Source organism: Rhipicephalus sanguineus, unplaced genomic scaffold, assembly GCF_013339695.2.
Source record: "Rhipicephalus sanguineus isolate Rsan-2018 unplaced genomic scaffold, BIME_Rsan_1.4 Seq2987, whole genome shotgun sequence".
Lineage (NCBI taxonomy): Eukaryota > Metazoa > Arthropoda > Arachnida > Ixodida > Ixodidae > Rhipicephalus > Rhipicephalus sanguineus.
In genome coordinates, this window is record NW_023614966.1 from 25,393 (window position 1) to 47,603 (window position 22,211).

The 22,211-nt window shown below is 47.5% G+C and overlaps 2 protein-coding genes across 2 annotated transcripts in view; one reads left to right on the plus strand and one right to left on the minus strand.

Annotated features, from left to right (window-relative positions):
* Positions 1-14,642, plus strand: part of LOC119376959 (heterogeneous nuclear ribonucleoprotein K) — a 39,516-nt gene extending 24,874 nt beyond the window's left edge. The window contains exons 9-10 of the mRNA XM_037646616.2: positions 6,982-7,047; positions 14,201-14,642. Coding sequence (XP_037502544.2) covers positions 6,982-6,989 — 8 coding nt within the window. The 3' untranslated portion in view covers positions 6,990-7,047; positions 14,201-14,642. The remainder of the gene's footprint in view (positions 1-6,981; positions 7,048-14,200) is intronic.
* Positions 14,643-17,430: 2,788 nt separating this feature from the next.
* Positions 17,431-20,976, minus strand: LOC119376958 (uncharacterized protein K02A2.6-like). Its single transcript, XM_037646615.1, has one exon. The coding sequence runs from the start codon at positions 20,974-20,976 to the stop codon at positions 17,431-17,433; it is 3,546 nt and encodes a 1,181-aa protein (XP_037502543.1).
* Between the last annotated feature and the right edge of the window lie 1,235 nt (positions 20,977-22,211).

Genomic DNA, 22,211 nt, shown 5'->3' on the forward strand with positions numbered 1-22,211 from the left:
GAAAGCTTCAGAAGCTATGCTCCGCAAACACACACCGTCACGTAGTTTTGACTGTGAAAAACGCAGAACTCAGGCCGGTAAAGATCACTCTTTATTCGGCGAACTTGTGCCAAGAAAAAGAATCGACACTCACAGTGCACACTGGTCTTCGGCGAGACACGTCGGCTTTTATACCTGCACGATCTAATATTCCAGTGCCATTGCAGGTACGCGCTAGCTTCCAGAATGAACCACACGACTCGAGTCGCGCGCGCAATGTTATCACACGATTCCAAAACAGCCGCGAACGTTCCCGTGCTCTCTGGCGTGGCCTGCGCCGGGCGATAGCACATGTTTAGCTTGAAATGCGTAGTCGCCATGAAAAGAAACGATGAAAAGATAACTACGCCTAACATGTGACACGGGGACACGGGCAACACGGGTGCGTCAGGCGCACGCGAGGCGCGATAGCAGAAGACGCACCGCGAAGGAGACCAATGGCGACGCGCGACGGGGTCACGTGGCGGGCGTGGCCAATCGGTAGCCTCGGAACGGCCTTGAATCATTCGCTTTTTGTGCGCTTCCTTCTGTATGGAGGAAACGGCTGAAGCGGCAGATTTGAAGACGAAGGAATGCTCTTTCCAACAAGGCCAAGGTGGCGGCGCTCGGCTGCGCCGTTGTCGAGATATCGGGGCTCGAAAAACTCGACTTTTTCGCGATTTCCGCGAAAGTCTTCGCCACCTTAGCTGCTACAAAAATTTTTTTGAGCACTTATACGCGGTTTTCAGCCTTGATATTTCGTAATCAGATAAAGAAAGGGTTATAGAATCTGAAAATGTCATTTTCAAAAAATCGATTTTTTGGTCATTTTTCGCGGTACGAAAGCCGCGTCCCCCCTTAAACACTTAGTACTCGCGCTAAGTTATTTAAACTGTGGTGTAATAAGCCCACATGCTCCGCTGCTGTCATATTACAAATGGTTGACTCGGAAAGCCAGCGCGCAATCTCGAAACGTACAGCGGCTGTCTATTTGTTGTAGCTTCGGTTCACAAACGCACTTCCTTTTCAAATCAGCACGATCATCGCGTTTCTCCCCGTTAATAGTTCGTAATACTGTGTACGACAAAAATTGCTTCAAGGTGACAAGACCGCAAAAGCATCGCGGTGAACTGCCATAATCCACTCTTGACGCATCTGTTCCTCGCACTGCTTGCATTGGAAACGGTAGAACATAACAGGAAGTTTTCGGCTCTTCGTCATTTTTAAACTTTTTTGACAGTTCACAATGCAGCAGGACTGCATGCCTGCTTTCGAGTGCGACGAAGGAACGGCACCCATAGCGTGAAAAATGCGAGATAAAAGCCCCGCGGAGCACGTTCTTCGCGCGCGCAATGGGAAAACCAAGGAAGAGCGACCCGTCCGAGCTACCAGAGCTTTCCCCTCTCTCCGCTGGGGCAGCGGACGGCGCTGCGCAAACTTGAGCGTTGGAGGCCTATATTAAAAATCTAGGGACCACTTCCAATCGGACGTTGACTGTCTCTTGGCAAAGTTCGACCGTAACGGAGCTTGAAAGGCAGCTTTGCCGCAATACCAGAGTGTGATGAGGTGCAGCATATTAAAAATCTGAAGGGGTCACTTTCAATCGGACGTTGACCGTATTTGTTTTTGGGAAGTTCGAATAATAAAATTCCAGTGCGAATCGAATCGAATAGCAAACACTATTTGAAAAATATTCGAAATTACGAATATTTGCACACTCCTACTCATAACGAATTAACATCTGGCACAAAAATAGCTTCGTTATATCCGAAAATTCTTTATAAATGTATATTCATAACACTGTATCTATGACAAGATTCTTCATCATTTACTACATTATAACCAATAATTTGTAGTGTCGTACTACATTTTGCGTACTGCTGCATCTGCCTTCCCGTGCAAATCCACCGTTCCTCTCCTGTTATTCCGTGTTCAAAATATTAACACATCAGTTGCACTACTGACCTTGCCTTGGGTGTGCATGTATGTGCAACAGCAGAACCTTCTTTTTTTCTTAGTTACGGTAAAGTTGATTGCAATTGCAATCAACTTTGTCAGGTTCATCTGACAAAGCCACAGCAAAGTGGTTTTTAATCTCTTGTTCCACTCGATATATTTGGAGCAGCAATATTCACGGTGGTGTTCTCGGCATTCCAGAGAATTGCAGGCGTCATAGGACAGACCAGTAAAGTGGATAGTTTAGCGTGGGCCATCATCTCGTTTGAAACTGTTGGGTGGTTGTTTGATGGCATAAAAGGCACTGTTGACAGTGAGGACAACATATTTTTCATAGTGATGAATTGCTGCTCGGGAGTGGCGATAATGGACATTAAATAATCTTTTTTCCATCAAGATAACATTAGCTGAATTTGTCTTACCGCTAGAATTGGAGATATGCCAAGTGTTTCTCCACAGATATGTAGCTTAAGGGGGGACGCGGCTTTCGTATCGCGAAAAATGGCAAAAAAATCGATTTTTTGAAAATCACGTTTTCAGTTTCTGTAGCCCTTTTTATATCCGATTCCAAAATATCTTCACCGAAAACCGCGTAGAAGTGCTATAAAAAGAATTGTTGTGCCTGTCGAGGTGGCCAAAAATTATTGGGGAAATCGCAAAAAAAAACTGATTTTCAAAAAAATCATAGATCCGCAACGACGCCACAGGGCGCCGATATCTTGGGCTCATCGGAAAGCGCATTTCTCCGTCTTCAAATTCCCCGCCGCAGCTGGCTCCTCCCTTCGAAAACAAGCGCACAAAAAGCAAATGTTCGAAGGTCGTTTCGAGCCCTCCGATTGGCCGCGTCCGCCATGTTGCCCCAGCGCGCCTCGCCATTGGTCCGATGCTCGCTCCGGGAGATCGTCGTCTGCAGCTCATGCGTCTCGAGCTCACGGCTATCGAAAGTCGCGCTACTTCGTTGCGTGTTCGCAATCGCTCTGTGTTCACGGCTCGACGATAACTTAGAACAAGAACTACGTTTTAGTTTGGAGCTACTAGCGGAAGCTCGGTGGGATTACGATGGCGCGCCGCACTCGTAGTGAACATCGCAAACGCGCGTCTCAGACCGACTCTCTAGCGTTGACTCGTCGGATCCGTGGTTGGAGGTTCTGCTTATGCGCACTCGGACGTCGTGACAAAGATGATCGCAGGACGACTCTTTGTACTCGCGACCACGCATTACGTACTTTGAAACATCGGGCACCGCGGCCGGCGCGTCTACTGCTCGGAGTCGTCACTAGGCCTAACTCCGCTCACGGCGTCGGCATGCGAGACGAACCTCGAACTTTGCGGGCAAGAGCAATGCGTTAGCGGACTCGCGGCAGTGTGCTTCTTCGCAAGGAACGAAGCGCTTCCCCCGCCGGTTTCTCGGTACAGCGGATGGTCATTTTACGCATCGGCAGCGGACCCCACGGCCAAGCTCGTCGCGCAGCGGGCGCGTGTCGGCGTCCCGCAATGGGAGGCCAAACACGTTGCGCGCCTATTTTTCGTTGCCGCACCTAGGCATATTGCGCATCGTCACCGAATGCTGCCACCCAGCACATCGCGTGCCGACTTCCCGGACTATGCGGCCGAGCACTTAGAGGTGAAATAAAGCACTGGTGATGCAATTTAGGCGCGCTTGGGGCCGTGCTTGGTATCGCCGTAAGCACTCATGAAGCATCTGAAAAAATAAAAGCCTCGCAGAAAACCGTGTCCGCGACCGGGTGAATGATGAAGCGCATCGCAGGCGAGGTTTACAAATTAGCTTGACGAGTGAAACAGGGAGATGAAATCATATCTGCCCAGTTCGCGTCTTGAATAAACTGCTAAGGAATTCCTATTCCACCAATGTCTTGGCCATAACTGCCTGTTATTTAGGAGGAAGGGATAGGTTGCCATGATGAGAGCCGCTCTTAGTATCCTATAAAAATGATTCAATGATCAATTGCAATCAAGACTGTTAATCATGTTAATGAGAGCATGAATACAAGCTGGCAAATCATCATAGTACATGACCTACTTGCATTACAATATCTTGTTTTCTGTCATGTCTATTACACCACTTCATAACTTCGTTTAAAATTCATGCTACATGTTCTTTGTATATCAGAAGAGGATTTTAAGAAAAAAGAAAGAAAACAAAGGCACAACCGATGAAAGGCCACATGTGCAGGAGGTCCAACCTTATAAAACACCTTAAAGATCACAATCTTCTTGTGTTTTAGAGAAGCAAGGCACCTCAAACTAAAGACAGGGCACTCAAGAAAGTGCACATTACGAAGGACTCAAAAGATCACGACCCCAGTGCCTTTTCATGAAGTAATATCGTTGGTACAACTTTAAAAGCAGTTTTCTCAAAACGACTTTTCTTGCTTCCTGCTTCGCTTGTTCCGCTGATTTCTCACTGCCCGCTGGGTCTATTTCAGTTCCGTTTTTTGTTCTATATTCCTTGAAGCACAGTTCAGGGCGTGACATTCTTGCTTTTTCAGTATGGCTTTTTGATAATTAGCTATTTGACGAGTTGCACAAAGCCTCGATGCCTGTTGCACAGTCACCTCATGAAAAATGAAAACTAAAAAAAATTTTGTTGCAAATAAAAAAATCTAAGAATGTCATGCCCTTAATCAGGCATCTTAGAATGCATAGCACTTTTGAACGAGTTTCCTATCACATTTTTTAACAGAGTCAGACTCGGAACAAGAGCAGAAGGTGAAATATATTGTAAATCAAAAAGTTGTAAAGATATATATTCATGAAATTTCTACAGTAGCATTAAAAAAAACATTTCAAATAAGTGTGCCAATTTTCATCAAAATCCATGAAGAAATAAGAAAGTTGGTACCGAAAGCCACGTCCCCCCTTAAGTGCTTCAATGCCATTTTGTGTTAATTCTATGCTTTTGACCAATAAAATTTGGGTTCCTGTTTGGTTCGGGGTCATGTTGCAATTGGGGCAAATGCTGCCAAATGAGTTATGCACGTGTTTCTGCCTACTGCTTAATTAGAGCAATTTCGTCGGTTCCTTCAGCGTCAGATTAAGGGGGGAAGCGGGTCTTTGAGACCGAAAATCAGAAAAAAAAAATCGAATTTTTTGAAAATGTTTTATTTGGATTCTGCCCCTACTGATGCATAACCTCGCCAATTTTCATGCGTCTTAGATCAGTATTTTAGCCGTGACAGCATTTTATGTGCCATCAGCGAGCTAAATTTTTAGCGATGAATGCGTAAAAAACGGGCTTATTCAGCGCCGCGCTGTTGCCGTTCTACGTTACCTACGGCAGCCATCTTGGTCGCATTCGAAAGAGCCGCGCTTTTTCTTGAATATCCCGCCGCCCTTGTTTCCGTCCACTCAGAATTCACGTAGAAAATCCGCGCCAAAAAAAGGTCCCTCCGCGTGAGCCTATTGGCACAGTGAGCCCACGTGACTAAATAACGCCTTCCGATTCGTCGGGCCTCCCGCGCTGTCTGCTACAGTGCACGCAAAGCGGCAAGTTGATGTCGCCGTAGTATAACTGTGTTGTTCTCGTCGATTTACGTCTGTAAAGTTCCAACCCGCGCAAGCTGGCAAGAAACTGGAGCAGGCGTTTTTATCATCCTAAACAAAGACTGCACGTTGCGGCAACTTACTGGCACGGCGCCAAGCGAGCTAGACGAAGTGCGCCGCAGCCGCCGGGAGTGAATTAGGCCTACGCTCTCGGCCGCGTTTTGGAACTTTGATCGTGGCGAAGCCATATCGAAAGTTGCGCAGCGTTCATAAATTCGAAAAAAAAAAAAAGCGAGATCACGGCTCGGGTGCATCAGAAGCGCATCCAGCGGAGGACGGCGTGGTGGCGGAACGCGATTCATCGGTCGAAATGCCGACTTCACCTGTGTCGGCGGCCGCCTCGACGACGTGTCAGTGATAGGAAGCGTGGTAGAAGGATCGACACGACGTTCTTGACTAGTGCCGATCGTGCGCAACAGCAGGAAAAGACTGAAGATAAGATCTCCGGCTTATCGGCAACTTCCGCTAGCAAGCGCACGCTCGCAACAGCGTGCGAGGGCTCTGACCCGTCGGCGGCTAACTACGGCATCGTCGACTTCTCCGCAATCAACAAACTGCTTGAAATGACGTGCACTGGGGTCGTTTTGATTGGAAAATGTGACAAGCTACTCTCCTGGTTTGTTCTAAGGCATTTATTTGCAAAGTAAAGCATTTTTACTTGTGTAGCGCTCCTTGAAGATACAGAGTTTTGTTTTTTGCTTTTTTCTCAGTTTCAATTTTTTGGCCACCTTTCATTCTTTTAGCGAGCGTTTCTCAGCTTTGGTACACTCGATTTTGATCATTTTTGTATTACTGAAAAGCTGGATGTTTAGTGAGTGCAACAAAGTGTCATATGTTACTATAGAAAAGCGTAAGTTTTTACAAGATAGAAAATAACAAAAATACATTTTCTCGGTAATCGAATGGCGGATTTTGAAGCTTCATAACTTTTGTTGTAGGAAAGCTAGAACCATAAAATTTGCTTTTTGCACTCTTTGATAACTGTAGAATGCAATGACATTTAATTCAGCAGGATCCGAGTAGCCAATTTGTTAAAAAGGTGATTAAACGAAATTTTAATGAATGATTAATTTAAAAAATTGTCGTAAGGGCTACATAAAAACTGAGTTCATATTTGATATTTACACATGTAAATACATGATCACCGAAGTTTTCATCATCCTAACTTAAATAAAAAGATGCTTCATGTCAAAGTGCCTCTTCCCCCCTTAATCTAGTCAGTTGTACACATTAGTGCATATGCCATTAAAGTTCACCTTGTCGTGCCACCTCATCGTCTGTGTTCATTTTCATACACTGTTTTTCAGCCACAAAAGTATTCTACCTGCACGTAGAGACTGTGCCGCTGCATATTTGTGAAGTGACACTTTGCCTCATAGCTATAATTACTGAAGTATATGTACACTAATATATGTATTTTTTTTTTATTTCTTCTCTATGCAGGAAGATAAAAAGACCTGTGGCAGGAACCGGGAAAAAAAAATTGGGCTGGTGTTGTTGGTATATAAGGTGAGGAGCATGTCTCTCAAATGATGCTTTCTTTAAAAAAAAAACATTCCTATTGTTTTGTTCCACGTGTGTGAATGTATGTGTATTAGCTATTGTGGTGCTTTCTACCTGCTGGATTTGGAAGGAGCTGCCTCCTTTCTAAGTTTTTTTTTGTTTTCTTGCCATCGCCTCGTCGAAGGTCCAGCCACGTCTTCTGCGGCACTTCCTGTCTGGAAGACTAGTGATTTTGTTGTTCTGTTATGTGGGAAACAAGAAATCACTATCTTCGGACAGTGGGCTGCCCCTTCTTCAACTATGGTCCTCATCGCAAAGCTTAGGGAAACTATATGTGCAGTTGACTAATGTGTGCCCTTTTCGCAGTTGTTTGTAAGCTACCCTGCATGCGAGAATATTGTTGCTCGTAATAAATTCATTTTGCTTGGTACACTTAGTACATGCTGATTACACAAGCAGTAAGATTACAGAACCTAAACATCATGTCCAAGGCTCTTGATTAAGTTTCGCTAAATGTTGTGTGCTTAAAGGGGTACTGACACCTTTTTTTCGAAAGCGAGTGTACTCCGCCATACAAATATCCTGTATGCAGAGACGGCTCTGAGCAAGTGTGAAGCTCGGCAAATGCTGACAAGGTATTTAATTTTGATATTAAAGTCAATTTTTCCATGGCGCACCTACTGACATCAACACTAGCTTGACGTCAGGCTACAGTACAAATTCTGGTGACTTCACGCAGCAGTCTGGCTAGTTGTGATGACGTTAGGTACGAAAACTTCCAAGATGGCCGCTTGTGCGTCATCAAAACTTCCAAAATGGCCGCTTGTGCATCATCAACGGAGCCACGGTGCGGAGCGGCCGTGGAAACGTCGCTACATATTGTGCGAGCACGTGACTACAAGCTCATACCGTGTTCTGACGTCGAGGTACAGTAGGAACCGAAACTAGCTTTTAAAAACATACTGTAATTACTTTTTCAGGGCGCACTCGCGCTTAGCACGACCTTTTCTAGGCTCTTGAGGGCTTGACCTTTCATTTGACGCAAAAAACAATTGAAAATATTCGTGTCAGTACCCCTTTAAGTGATATTGCTTGAATGTTTGTTTTCACCAATTGAAGCAGCAGTATAGAAACATACCTTAACAATAAGAAGCATTAGCTTAAACTAGAGCTGTGCGAATAGCAAAATTTTGGGTGCGAAGCGAATTCGAATAATAAAGATTGAGTGCGAATCGAATAATTTTCGAATATTTCTCAAACATTTTTCGAATAATTCGAAGTGAAATTAGAGAAAAAAGTTGCAGAGAATCTCTAAGTATGTTCTTATGAGATAGCAACATGAAAGTGTTTCTTTTTGCTAGGTTTAGGAAGCAGTGGCGGGGTGGCGTTTAATAGTTGTCTTATCAAGAATGAGGCAATGTAGAGGCCGAATTGTATTTATCTACATGATTTGGTGCAACCAAAGTGTTGCCGACAACACTTTACACGTGATAGGCAAAGATGCCATTTCCTCAGCCTCTCCTCCTCTTCCAACTGCTGTGGAAGCCTAACTGATGTGGCAGACAAGGGTGTGCTCCCTTCAAGTCTGGAGTTCCAAATCTGCCTCGTAGACGTCGATATATAAGAACATCTGAAATTTTGTCCAATTTTTCAGACTTGCTGCCCAAATTTCAGGTCCAAAAGAGCATTAATTGAGCCCCCACCTCTGCCACATCTTTCGTGTCCATGTTGGAACCAGCGTTTTCTTGAGTATTTTTAATACATTTGCGACCGTAGCGGAGCTTCAAAGGCAGCTTTGCCGCAATACGGGGGTGTGATGAGGTGAAGCATATTGAAAATCTAGGGACCACTTCCAATCGGACATTGACAGTGTCTAGGCGAAGTTCGACCGTAACGGAGCTTCAAAGGCAGCTTTGCCGCAATACGAGAGTGTAATGAAGTCAAGCATATTGAAAATCTGTAGGGGTCACCTTTAATCGGACGTTGACTGTATTTGTCTTTGGGAAGTTCGAATAGTAAAATTCTAGTGCGAATCGAATCAAATAGCAAACGCTATTCGAAAAATATTCGAAATTTCGAATATTCGCACACCCCTAGCTTAAACACATGTTGGTATACAGTCGATCCCGGGTACATCGAACTCGGATATATCGAATTATTGGCTATATCGAGCAGTTGAGAAATCCCCTTGAATTTCCCATGCAAAAGTATGGGGCTGGTGTGCACGTATATCGAACTCCCGCTCAGCGAAACATCCGCTATATCGAACGCTGCCCCGCGCCGAAGCCCAGAAAGTGCATTTTTCCTAACAAATATTGATCGTTTTTCGGCAGCGTTCTTATAAGTTCCAATCCTTCGTCGCGCGCAGGTGACGAAATTGCGTTGCTCTAGTTCGTTGCGCAGCGCTTGTCAGTTCATCGGTATATTTGACGCGCGATCCGCAGGTTTTAACGCATGGGCTAGTGTTTTTCAAAGAGGCTAATTGCCGAGGGCACCAAAATGAGAATTCGAAGTGACTTGGCAGCCTTGTAAAGTTTGCATTCCCGTCCTCGTCTGTTCGCGCATGATGGCATGCGGGCCCGCAAAGCATGGCCTTCGAGATCCGCAACACCGTGACGTATTTTTAGCGTTTTCGGTTTTAAAACGCAGATCTCAGAGGCTACGCTTTTTTTCGCATTTCTCGCCAAAGTAGGCGGCCCAAAGTAGCGGCTGCCTTCTGCAAAGCCACAAGTGCCATCGGTATCGCCAACATGTCGACAGTGGAGAAATTTCTTCGTGCAGCGTTGTCTCTTGCGGCATGTGGACTTGTGTACTTCTCGCTTCGTTCTTGATAAATCGTCAATCGGGAGTCGAACTAAACATTGTCCCGTTCGTAGCGATAAAAATGATGACCGGTGCTTGGAACGGCGTCAAGTAAAGCACCGTCGTGCACTGTTTCCTTACGGGCCTTGGCGCCAGGTGACGACTTTGAGCACGTCATGACCGCCGACTACGGCACTACGGCGTACGGTGCGTCATTGCGACTTAGCGTTTCCGGGCGTCGTATCGGACGGGAGCACAGCGAGTGACTTCATCGGTGCAGATAACGACGTAGCTGTTTCTGATTGCATCGACACCGAGATCATAGCTGACGTTGCCGGTACTGCGGAAATGGACCCGTGCGGTTTGAAGATGCCAGCCGCCGCTGCCACCGCTAAACCCTTTACCGCGCTACAGAGCTCGCATCAGCGTTCAGCGTCGATCACCGCTGTTGTGGCGGAAGGTGCTGAATTTACTTAATTGGAAAGCTTCGATGATAGTGACGATGATTTGATGAATTCACGGTGCGCAAGAAGCAAGGCAAGTTTACGTACTATTTTCATGCAAAATAAAGTGCGCTAACTTGCAAAAGAAGTTCTCGCCTTGCTCTTTAGGATATGTGAGCGAATCGTCATGTTCGCGCATTTTGCGATTTCAGAAAACTGTATCGACGCCTGCAGTGCTTTAAAATTAAAGCCTTAAATACGCATATCTCGTATTTCGAATTATCGATATATCGAACTATTTCGCGGTCCCCTTCGAGTTCGATATATCCGGGATCGACTGTATTGCCATAATATGAAGATGGTGTCATGAATTGCACAGCCTGCTGGCAACGCCTTGCCAAGCATGTTTTATTTAACATTCTTTAGTGGGAAGTACAGAGAAAAACAACCACATTGCACAGTAAGTTGCTCATGCAATTTGGCGTTGTGTTGTTGCAAGACATTGGCACCACCTTCGTATGTGCTTGAGGCAGCAGAAGTTGCCGTGGAACCATTTTTAGTAGGAGTGTGCGAATATTCGAAATTTCGAATATTTTTCTAATAGTGTTTGCTATTCGATTCGATTCGCACTGGAATTTTACTATTCGAACTATTCGAACTTCCCAAAAACAAATGCAGTCAGCGCCCGATTAAAAGTGACCCCTTCAGATTTTCAATATGCTTCACCTCATTACACTCTTGTATTGCGGCAAAGCTGCCTTTCACGCTCCGTTACGGTCGAATTTTGCCAAGAGACAGTCAACGTCCGATTGGAAGTGGTCCCTGGATTTTCAATACACTCTTGTATTGCGGCAAAGCTGCCTTTCAAGCTCCGTTACAGTCGAATTTTGCCAAGAGACAGTCAACGTCCGATTGGAAGTGGTCCCTAGATTTTCAATACGCTTCACATCATTATACCCTGGTATTGCGGCAAAGCTGCCTCTCAAGCTCCGTTACGGTCGAACTTTGCCAAGAGACTGTCAACATTCGATTGAAAGTAATCCCTAGATTTTCAATATGCTTCACCTCATTATACCCTGGTATTGCGGCAAAGCTGCCTTTCAAGTCCTGCTACGGTCGCAAGTGTACTCACTCAAGAAAACGCTGGTTCCAACAAGGAGATGAAAGATGTGGCAGAGGTGGGGGCTCAGTTAATGCTGTTTTGGACCTGAAATTTGAGCAGGAAGCCCGAAAAATCAGAAACCGAAGTTTTTTAGCATCCAAAATTTCAGATGTTCTTATATATCGACGTCTACGAAGCAGATTTGGAACTCCGGACTTGAAGGGAGCACACCCTTGTCCGCCACATCAGTTGGGCTTCCACAGAAGTTAAAAGAGGAGGAGAGGCTGAGGAAATGGCATCTTTGCCTATCATGCGTAAAGTGTTGTTGGCAACAGTTTGGTTGTGCCAAATCATGTACATAAATCGGGGGTGAGACAGCTGCGTATATTGCGCATTTTTGATACGATTCTGTTTTCCTGCGCCAAGCTGCTCCAAAAGCATAAAAATTGCAAAAATTGCGCCGAACTGCGCCGAAACGGCCCCACAATCAAGAATTTTCAAGCCCGCGTCACTTTCAGCGTGGGAAAACGTAACTTTAGAAGCAGCGCCAGGGATACGTTCGCAGAACACGTTAACGCGCTGAAGCGTGTCCTTCTACGCACCTTTGTAATAGAGGCTTCCATAGTGCTGTGATAATCGCCTCTGAGCGGTTGTAAATATGTGTAGTGTCCGAGCGGTAACGACGTAGTGTCCGAGGGGTAAGGTTTCTCGGCGCTCGCGATGCATTTTTGAAGGCGGTCCCTCACGAGGTGGCAGCGAACGGTGGCGCAGCGCGCTTTTGTTATCACCTATTAAAAGCGTGCGGTACACTTGACGCTACGCCACCCGCGCAGCCGAGCAGATAGCTGAAGGCGCTTTATTTTAGGCAGTTTTCGAATAGCGTACGCTAAGTTACCGTTTGCGGCCCGCTATTTCCGTCACTTAACGGGAGCCCGCAAGCGGTTAGCGTACGACGCATGCGCAGTTGTGCGAAAAGCCAACGCAAAGCTTTGCGTACGCTATTCGAAAGCTTCCTGAGGGTTCGCCCTTCAGGGAGGGCAAATACTAATCGCAGCGCCCCTCCTTCCGATTAAGTCAAAGTATGGGCGGTATCGACTTCACCCCCCCCCCCCCCCCCCCCCCCTCGTGCACACACCTATGGGGGTGGTCATACTGGCGCGTTCGTCGGTGGCCATACCGCTTTTGTTCTTTCCTGATGTTACGCGCGAAGGCGTCGCAGCAATCGCGTGCTAGTCGGAATCATTCATTGACCGTTCAAAGACTTACTGCTATGTGACTATACAATTCTTGTGCAATCAGTTTTTATTGCAATAGCAATTATATGGACAGTCTCGAGGGGTTCTTGCCGTCGCCGTCATGTCCTTCCGGTATGAAGTCCAAATTGATAAGATCCCCCCGCGAATCGTATGTTCTACAGCGGGTAAAAGCACGCCAGCAGAGGCGACGTACGCGGCCGAAGCAAACGAGCCGGCCCATTGCCGTCGCTCGGAGGCTGCATGCGATAACATCACCCCGCTCGGAAGGCCTGCCGTCGAAGCGGACAGGAAACGCCCCGCCCGTTTTTAACAAGCCTTAAAAGACACGAAGACGCGAGGAGGGGGGGAGTGTCGCGCGAGGAGCAACTTTGAACTTTGCGCGGTCGCGATCACTGGCGCGCGCGCGCGCGCGCTATCTCAAAAGCAATCACAGCGGGGCGGGCGGCTCGTATACGCTTCTACGTGCTGCGCTCTCAAAGCGAAGTGACTATGCGGAGAACATGGCTCCCTGGAGCGGCCGTATTTTCTTACACCATCGTTTTATAGTTATGCGAGATCGGATACAAAACAGTTAGCTGCCGGCCTTACTTCGTGTAACACTACAATTTGTTGCTATCGCATTCATTGCTTCGCCCTTGCGGTGAAACTGTGACTTTTTTTTATTATTTGAGAAGTGTGATGTTTTTTCTTTTCTTATTTTCAAATGTAAAGTGAACCTACTTGGAAAAACTTTTTTTATCTATTTCATATGTTGTTTCATATGTTGTTGTTGTTATTATATAAATTGCGTGGTTTGTAAAAAGGTAGTGAGTCCATACCTGGCAATAATCTGTTGAAAAAAGCTTTCTCCAAAGGCTCTTTAAATGTTATGTGTATTCTAAGCCGATTAAAATATGTGCTTGTTCCTCCAAGTTACTACAAATTTGTTTTTTCAAGCTCCAAAAACGACATAATAAATGCCGCTAACTGCTCCCAAACAAGGTTCTCCTGCTCCTAAATTGAAATTTTGCTGCTCCCAAAACAGCTCCCAAATCGATTTCAGCCGTCTCACCCCTGATAAATAGAATTCAGGCTCTACATTGCCTCATTCTTGATAAGACAACTATGAAACAGCAACTTGTCAGTGCTTCATCAACCTAGCGAAAAGAAACACATTCATGTTGCTATCTCATAAGAATATGCTTATGAATCCTCTCTAACTTTTTTTTCTGCAATTTCGCTTGGAAGTATTCGAAAAATATTCTAGAAATATTTGGGAAATATTCGAAAAATATTCGAATTCGCTTCGCACCCAAAATTTTGCTATTCGCACAGCTCTAATTTTTAGTAATGTGCATTCATGCTGGATTGTTAAGAATGTGCAGTGCAGTTTGTTCTAGCTTTCCTCCTATTTAAATTCTTTGTCTGGGAGCAATTGCATGGCAAGATTTTGACTCAATCCACGTAAAATTCATAATTATGTACAGTTGTTTGAATAGCCTGTTCAGAGCTTTCTGTGCACCTATAGCCTTATGTAAAGCTCTTTGCTCTCACGTCGTTTTTCTGTCTTGTTACAGGTTTTGGCACTGAGAATATTTCCACCTCGGGATGCCTGCCTGCCCGCCTGCCCGTTGTTTTGCAGTGTCGTTCACTTAAACAAGCAGACTTACATGCCTGTTCACACCCAGGGGGTATTGGCTGGCAGCTGGAGGGATCATCATTGTTTCCTTTTTTTTGTTAGTTTTTGTTCTTTCTTTCTTCATTGCACACCTCATAAGTATTGACAGAGTGGAGTTACAGCCAATCAGCAGATTCTTCACACCATTCAGAGCGAATTGAAGCCGTCAAAATGTCATCCGCCCACTTGTTGCAGCATGGCACCTTTCCAGTGCAAATGTGCTTTATTATTTTTTTTTTTTATTTTACCAGACTGTTTTAGTTGTTTCCAAGGTGCTGCAGTTTATCTTTGATGCTGTGTACAAAAAGAAGAAAAAGGAATAAAAGCTCTTTAAATATGTTTTGGGCACTGCCAGGTGTCTCCTGTGTACACACAATCTCTTGTTGGACTGGTGTTCATGTCCGCATTGACATATGCTGATGAACCCCGCTAATGTGTTCTTGATGGAATCATGGGGGGGAAATGAAACATGTAATGTGAACAAGTAGTTGAAATGGCTGCGCCATTTGCTCTAAACTGTGTCGAAGTGCACATCCTGCTACATTTATTCAAAATATGGCAAATCTACACCCACTGTACGCTGAAGTGTATGCTCCAGCTCTCGGGAACAAAGCAGACTTTTCGAGCTCTACTTGTATTGAAAGGAGCTACTCTAATCTCGCCGCACGCGGCAAGCTGAGCCTGGCCATGCTATAGATAGCGCTGCTGGTTCTCGTTATCCATTGTGGCAAAAGCAACTGCATTCCCGTTTTTATTTTAAGGAAAAGCAATGCAGAAGCTACAATACTCTTCGTTTGGCGACAGATTAGCACTCGCAGTGGCTGAGGCCTCGCGACTTCCTTCGCAGTGTGGCTGCAGCGCTAGATCCTTGTCACTTGAGACGTAGTACTTTTCATTACCGCTTATTTTTCCATCATCGGCCTCGCCAGATACAGCTTGTGCATCCATGTATAGCTATGTTGCCAGTGGGTCCAGTGGGCGCGAACACATTGGGACAATGGGATCTCTTCGTTCACTACAGCTTCTGCCGTGTTTGTGATACTGCATGTGCGTTAGAGTCCAAAAAAAATACGTTTTAAAATCTTGCATTATAATCGCTGCCCGGTACTTCGAGATCATGAACAGTGTGTGTGCCATTAGCGTTGAAAATGAGCAAGCAGAGAGTTTTCAAGAACGGAAAGGCCGCCAGATACGATTACTGTTGTGGGACAAAGAGGCACCCAGTAGCCAGCGGGGCCATCTACTGCTTTGTTTTAATAAAGTTTATTCTCTCTACATGTTCATTTTGCGGAAATTCCGGCATCGGTGTCATTGGTTGTGAGCGAAAATTCGAGATAGATCCAAATAAAGAAATAATGAAAAACTTGCACCATCTCCCACTAAAGGGAACCATGTGGGGATGCGAAGCAGCTCATGGGTCGACTTCCATTCATCACGGGCACCTTGCCTGATGTTAACGGATCCTTGCAAGTGGAGCACACCATGAATTCACTGTAGTTGCTGTAGCTGTTACTCGTCCCAAACTCTTGTTGGAGCACGCCACGCGGGTTTATCGTGCGTCTGCAGAATCTCGTTAACGCCATCACGTGATTGCTGAGAGAGAGTAAGGGGGAGAGGCCACAGCGTCTTACACAGGCCCGAACACGCTAGCGCGTGCCAGCGCGTTCTGACTAGAATACAACGTGTTTTTTCATCGCGTGTCTGCACAATCTTGTTCCCCGACGCCATCACATGATAGCTGAGAGTAAGGGGGAGAGGCCACAGTCTTACCCAGCCCCTTACACAGGCCAGAACGCGCTAGTGCATGCCAGCACACATGGTTTTGTCTACATTACGCCAAGCTAGGACAGCATACGGCAGCCCGGGCCCCTAAAGTGCACTGCACGTATCCTCATCAAGGCAGTTGAAGAACAGGGGAGAGAAGACTTCTCCTTGACGCGAGCTCGTGCTCAGATGGCTATGCTAGGTGGTAAAAAGCAGACGGTCGCCAAGGGACGGACACAGCCCCAAGCAAAAGCTGCTTCGCATCTAAAATCTTTGGTTCAAGCAGGAATCGGACCCAGGACTTGTACGTGGCAAGCAGGTGTTCTACCACAGAGCGATGCCAGTGTTTTAAATGGCTTCGGGGAAAAAAAACTACATGAATGTTATGTAGCGCGAGGAGTCTCATTAACACATAATATTGCGTGGCAGAAGCATAGAATCGCAACATGTGAATTGTGCTACGAGTGGTTAGTTTAAAGGCCCACCAATTGCAAAGCACACAGTCATAATTCACAATCATTGTCAACGTGTGCAGTTGTGCAGCTGAACATGTTTCCTTACGGAGATGTAGTGGGTACCTCACCAACTCGCAAAAGGAAGAATTATGTCTTAGTGCGCACCTCGCAACTGTACTTGCAGGAGGCATTCTAGGATAGCTTGAAAGAGCCAATTTACAGGCACACAGACGTTCCTTTCTTTGTGGCAAGGCTTGGGTGTCCATCGAGAAGCCAAGCCAGGCAAGCGATTGAGAAGGCAATGGGAACAGGGTCCGATTACGCTATCGCGTTATACTCTTGAAGGCAAAGCTCAAGCATCCTCTCAAGTTTTTAACAGTGAAGTGTTATAAACTAGCCATAATTTGTGTGTCCTATCAGAAAAGCATCATCATCATGAAACAGGTATGTGCCACAGACATTGAGTAAATCCCACTGCTCACCACTCGACCACTAAAAATGTAGGAGGCAACAATTAGCCCAAAGAATGGCTATAATCACGGGTATGTGCCACAGTAATTGAGCAAATCCTTCTACTCGCCGCTGGTTCACTAAGAAAGAGAAATATTTGGGGAAAAGAGATATACAAAATGTTATGTCCGGTGTTGTCGTCGGCCCATAGACGTACGCGTGGGTCGCGGTAGTCTCAAAAAGCGTAGACAGCCTCGAACGGTTAAAAACAAGTTTATTCCTACTCGGATGGAGGCGGCAGCCGAACTGCCGGGGGAAACGATGGGTGGCTCCTTTGCGCCGAGCGGGGGAAGGAGAGGAGTCAACATCTGGAAGTAGTTTCAGCATCCGGTCCTTCGCGGGGCTCGCTCTTGACACAGGGAGTACAGGGAGTGCTTCGAACACAACATCTCCTCCCTCCTTAGATTATCGCTTGGAAGCGATCTGGGGGCCGCCGTGGGCGCGTGGACGCTCTGGACGCACTAGGAAGAGAAGCCTCCGCTCGCTGGGTGTCGTTTCTCTTGTGTTCAGAGCCGGCGGGCGGCGGCGCCGATTCATCTGGTGCGAGATGCCAGGCTAAGTGGGACGAAGCTTCCGTCGAGGTGGCTGCTTGAATGGGAGGTTCCCTTGGCAAATTACCGGAACGACGTAGCTGATTAAGGTGGCGGCGTGTGGCCTTTCCGCCGATGTCGACGAGCCATGACCGCAAACCTATGCGTTTGAGTGCCGTCGCTTCAACCCAGCCGGGCTTTCTGTGGAACTGGCGGGCGTATATGCGCTGTCCACTTTCAATTCTCCTGCTACGCGGGAGCTTTTCTTCCTCCGACGGTGTTTTCGCCGAGGGCTCCGGGACAATTGCTGTCAGCTGGGTTCTCATTTCTCGTCCGAACATCAATTTCGCTGGCGTTTGTTCAGTAGTGCTTTGAACAGTGTTGTGCTGTCTGAAGAGGAAGCGCGCGATGCGGCGTTGCATTGTCCCAGTCTGATCTTTAGTAAGGGCGCGCTTTAGCTCAGCCACGTATCGCTCGGCTTGTCCGTTCGTCGCCGGGTGGTAAGGAGCTGATGTAACAGACGAGACGCCGTTGTCGCTGTAGAACTTGAGAATCTCCGTGGACACAAACGGCGTGCCGTTGTCCGAGACCACCTTGCGCGGTAGACCGAACGTTGCAAACAACGACCGCAGAGTGTCGATAACTGCTGCCGATGTCGTTGTAGCCATTTGTTTTACCTCAAGCCACTTGGTGTATGCGTCTACAACCACCAGGAATGAGCATCCTTCGATAGGTCCAGCAAAATCAATGTGCAGGGTGTGCCAAGGCGCGTCTGGTCTTTCCCATTCAGGAATAGGGGCTCTTGGCGGACTCCTGTGGTTGCATTGGCAAGGCTGGCAATCCTGAACTGTCGATTCTATATCACCGTCGATACCAGGCCACCACATGTAACTTCTGGCACACTTTTTCATGGCAACAATGCCTCGATGGCCTGCGTGGACAAGCGACATGGCCTGTTCGCGAAGTGCCGCTGGAATTACAACTCTTGATCCCAAGGTGACGCAACCGCGATGAGTGCTCAACTCCGTAGCTCGCTTGCGGTAAGCGTTGAAGTGTTCACCCTTTAGCTTCTGCACGTTGCCTTCTTGTATAGCTGCATAGACTTCCTTCAAGACAGTGCACTCCTGCGTTGACGCTGCTACCGTGTCAGCTGTTAGCGGAGGGTTCGGCAGCGCCTCGAACATGAGTATATCACCCGGCAGGGGTGGTTCATCCATTGTGGTGTCTAGCGGCAGGCGGCTTAGTGCGTCGGCGTTCTGGTGTTTCTTCCCAGTGCGATGTACGAGTTCGTAATCGTACGACGACATCTTGATGCACCATCGTGTCATTCGCGGCGACAAAGTCTGTGGCATTGGCTTCTGGGGACCCATAATACCCAATAAGGGCCGGTGATCTGTTATGAATGTCACTTTTCTGCCCGTGATGTACTGCCGAAAGTGATCTGCTGCGTAGACGATGGCAAGTCCCTCTTTATCTAGCTGGGAATAATTCCTCTCTGCCTGCGATAGGGTGCGCGATGCGAAAGCGATCGGGGCTTCCCGTCCCTGGTCGTCAGCTTGGGAGAGGACTGCTCCCACTCCGTATGGTGATGCGTCACAGGCTAGCAGTAGGGGTCTCCTTTCGTCGTAGTGTCGCAGAACTGTAGACTTACGAAGTAGTTGCTTAAGGGCAACAAATGACTCTTGGTGGCGTGGCGACCAAGTCCATGGGACTTCTTTCTGCAGGAGCTGGTATAGATCGTTGGCCACTGTAGCTCGATGTTCTAAGAACCGGTCGTAGAACGTTATTAGCCCTAAGAACGACTGGAGTTCTTGCTTGTTAGTAGGCGCTCGTGCTTCAGTGATTGCTCGCACTTTGTCTTCAGTGGGATGGATACCCTGCGCGTCAACTTGATGTCCAAGAAACTTCACTTCAGGGACCGCAAAAACACATTTTTCTTTGCTGATGCGCAAGTTAGCATTTGATAGCTTTTCCAAAATGAGCTCCAAGCGTTCTGTGTGCTCTTCATTGGAGGCGCCACCGACAATAACATCGTCCAAGTAGACGCAAACGCCAGGGATCCCGCTAAGTGTAGACTCCATAAATTTCTGGAAGATTGCTGGCGCAGCAGATATTCCGAATGGTAGCCTTTTAACTTTGTAGAGACCCTTAATGGTGTTTATCGTGAGCAGTTCAGACGTTGATTCGCTCACCTTCAGCTGCTGGTAGGCTTGTGTCAAGTCCAGGGTGCTGAAGATTTTTCCACCACGAAGCGTGCTAAAAACCTCTTCCGGTGTCGGCAGTGGGTAGGAAGATGCTTTTGTCGCCAGGTTGACAGTGCTCCGGTAGTCTCCGCAGAGGCGTAGGGTACCGTTCTTCTTTCGGACGACAACGAGTGGTGTAGCCCATTCCGAATGTTGCGTCGGTTCGATGATCCCTTGTTCCTGCAGTCGGTCAAGCTCATTCTCGACTGACGTTCGTAGGGCGAAAGGCACCGACCTAGCTTTCAAAAATTTCGGCGTCGCATCCTCTCGAAGCTCCAGTGTGACTGGAGGTCCGTTGCTTCCAGGTATGTCTTCGGAGAAAACCACTTTGTACTTATTTTGAAGCTCCTCCACTGACGGATAGCTGGGTGTGTGGTGAACTCCGCCAATGACCACTCCAAGAGGGGTGAACCAATTTCGCCCTAAAAGGCTTGATCCGGAACCGTGAACGACCAGCAAGGGAAGCTGATGGGTCTGACCGTTGTAGCACACGTCTACGTTGGCACAGCCCAGTAGTGGAAGAGAATGTCCGGACCACGTTCTCAGCTGCGTGTCGTCTTGCTGGAGAGCTGGTGCGTTCTCACGCCAAGTGGCGCGAAAAGTGTCCTCGCTGATGAGCGTACATGCTGCTCCGGAATCCACCTCAAACCTGATAGGGCGCTGGTGTACCAAGATTTCAGTCGTAATCTTCGGTCTCGTGCCGAGGTTCACAACGGCGTTCAAGTCATATAGTACCGATGACGTTAGTGCTGTTCGGCTTTTATCTTGCGTCTGGCCCTCCTGTGCGTCGACATTGTTGTTCCGTTGCACTGAAGTCTTCGGTCGGAGCTGTTTGCGCTTCGTGATGCATGCCTTTTCAATGTGTCCCAGTTTGTGGCAAAAATTGCAGGTCGCTGTCTTGTATCGACATACCTGGGGATCGTGCATGTCGTCGCATCGCCAACAGCGCTGTGTCTTTTTGCTTGATTTCGCCTTAGACGTGGAATGACCTGACTGCTCACTGGTGTGATGCACCGGCTCGACGTTCCGTCGAATATCCCTCTGCTGGTGACCGGCGCTCTCCGCTCGTTGGGCGATGTTGTAGGCTTTGGAGAAGGTGAGACCCGTCTCCGCGAACAGGCGTTGTTGTAGGCCTTCGTCACGCAGTCCGCACACAAAACGGTCACGCAACATAACGTCCAGGGGAGCATAGTGGTGTTAGCAGGTGTGGCAGTCGATCCTCCCTCCTGCGCAGTAGCTGAAGTTGTCGCGGTCAACGTCCCGAAATTGCAGTCAGCAGCGAGCTTTTTGAGAGCCGCTACGTATTCGGCCACTTTTTCGCCTTCCAGTTGGTCTCGCCGTTGGAAGCGGGCTCGACAGTAGACCTCCGATGGCCTTGGGTCATAGTGTTCTTGTAGCGCTGCTACGATGTCGTCGTAGTCAACGGTTGCTGGAGTGCGTGGCTGAATCAGGGCACAGACTGTGTCGTATGTCTGCTCCCCACACAGCGTTAGCAGGTTGGCTCTCTTCATTGCTGTATCAGTGATGTTGTTAGCCTCGAAGTAAAATTGCAGGCGTCCAAACCATGATGACCATGATGAGCCGTTGAATTCGGGTAGCCGATTTGGGAGCCCGTGCGTAGCCATAGCTTGTAGCTTGTCAATATCGTTGCGTAGCGTAGGTCCAAATCCACTTCCTCGTCGCCACTGTTATGTCCGGTGTTGTCGTCGGCCCATAGACGTACGCGTGGGTCGCGGTAGTCTCAAAAAGCGTAGACAGCCTCGAACGGTTAAAAACAAGTTTATTCCTACTCGGATGGAGGCGGCAGCCGAACTGCCGGGGGAAACGATGGGTGGCTCCTTTGCGCCGAGCGGGGGAAGGAGAGGAGTCAACATCTGGAAGTAGTTTCAGCATCCGGTCCTTCGCGGGGCTCGCTCTTGACACAGGGAGTACAGGGAGTGCTTCGAACACAACACAAAAAAATATTAAAAGATCAAGGGAGAAAGAAAGGGTCGTTTTTATGAGAGGTGCGAACTCTCTCTTCTGGAGTTTGGACACCTGTGTCGTGACTAACCTAGCTGAAGCCTAGGAACAACCTAGAAGCAACCAGGCTAGACTTCAGAATCGTCCAGTTTTCCTGTTTCAAGCCTCGCTACTCGCTGCAAACACTGAACGAAATGGTGTGGTTGCTATCAACATGATCATTGACGAGGATCATGCATTAAGGAATTTGTGGTAAGGATCATGCAGCCAACGGGTGCCACCTCAAAAGTAAACTATCGTCTGCCTCAACCGTTGAGGACCAAACCATGGTTGCCATTGACACGATCACTCAGCAGTGAGAATTGTGTCGGAATTCCTTACCCCTATGTGCCTCAATCAAATTATGGTTTTGACACATAAAACCCTGGGACTTAATCGACTTAAAG

What these genes read in the sequence shown, in the direction of transcription:
- LOC119376958 (XM_037646615.1), bottom strand. Translation starts at nt 20,976, where the DNA reads ATGTTGCGTGACCGTTTTGTGTGCGGACTGCGTGACGAAGGCCTACAA.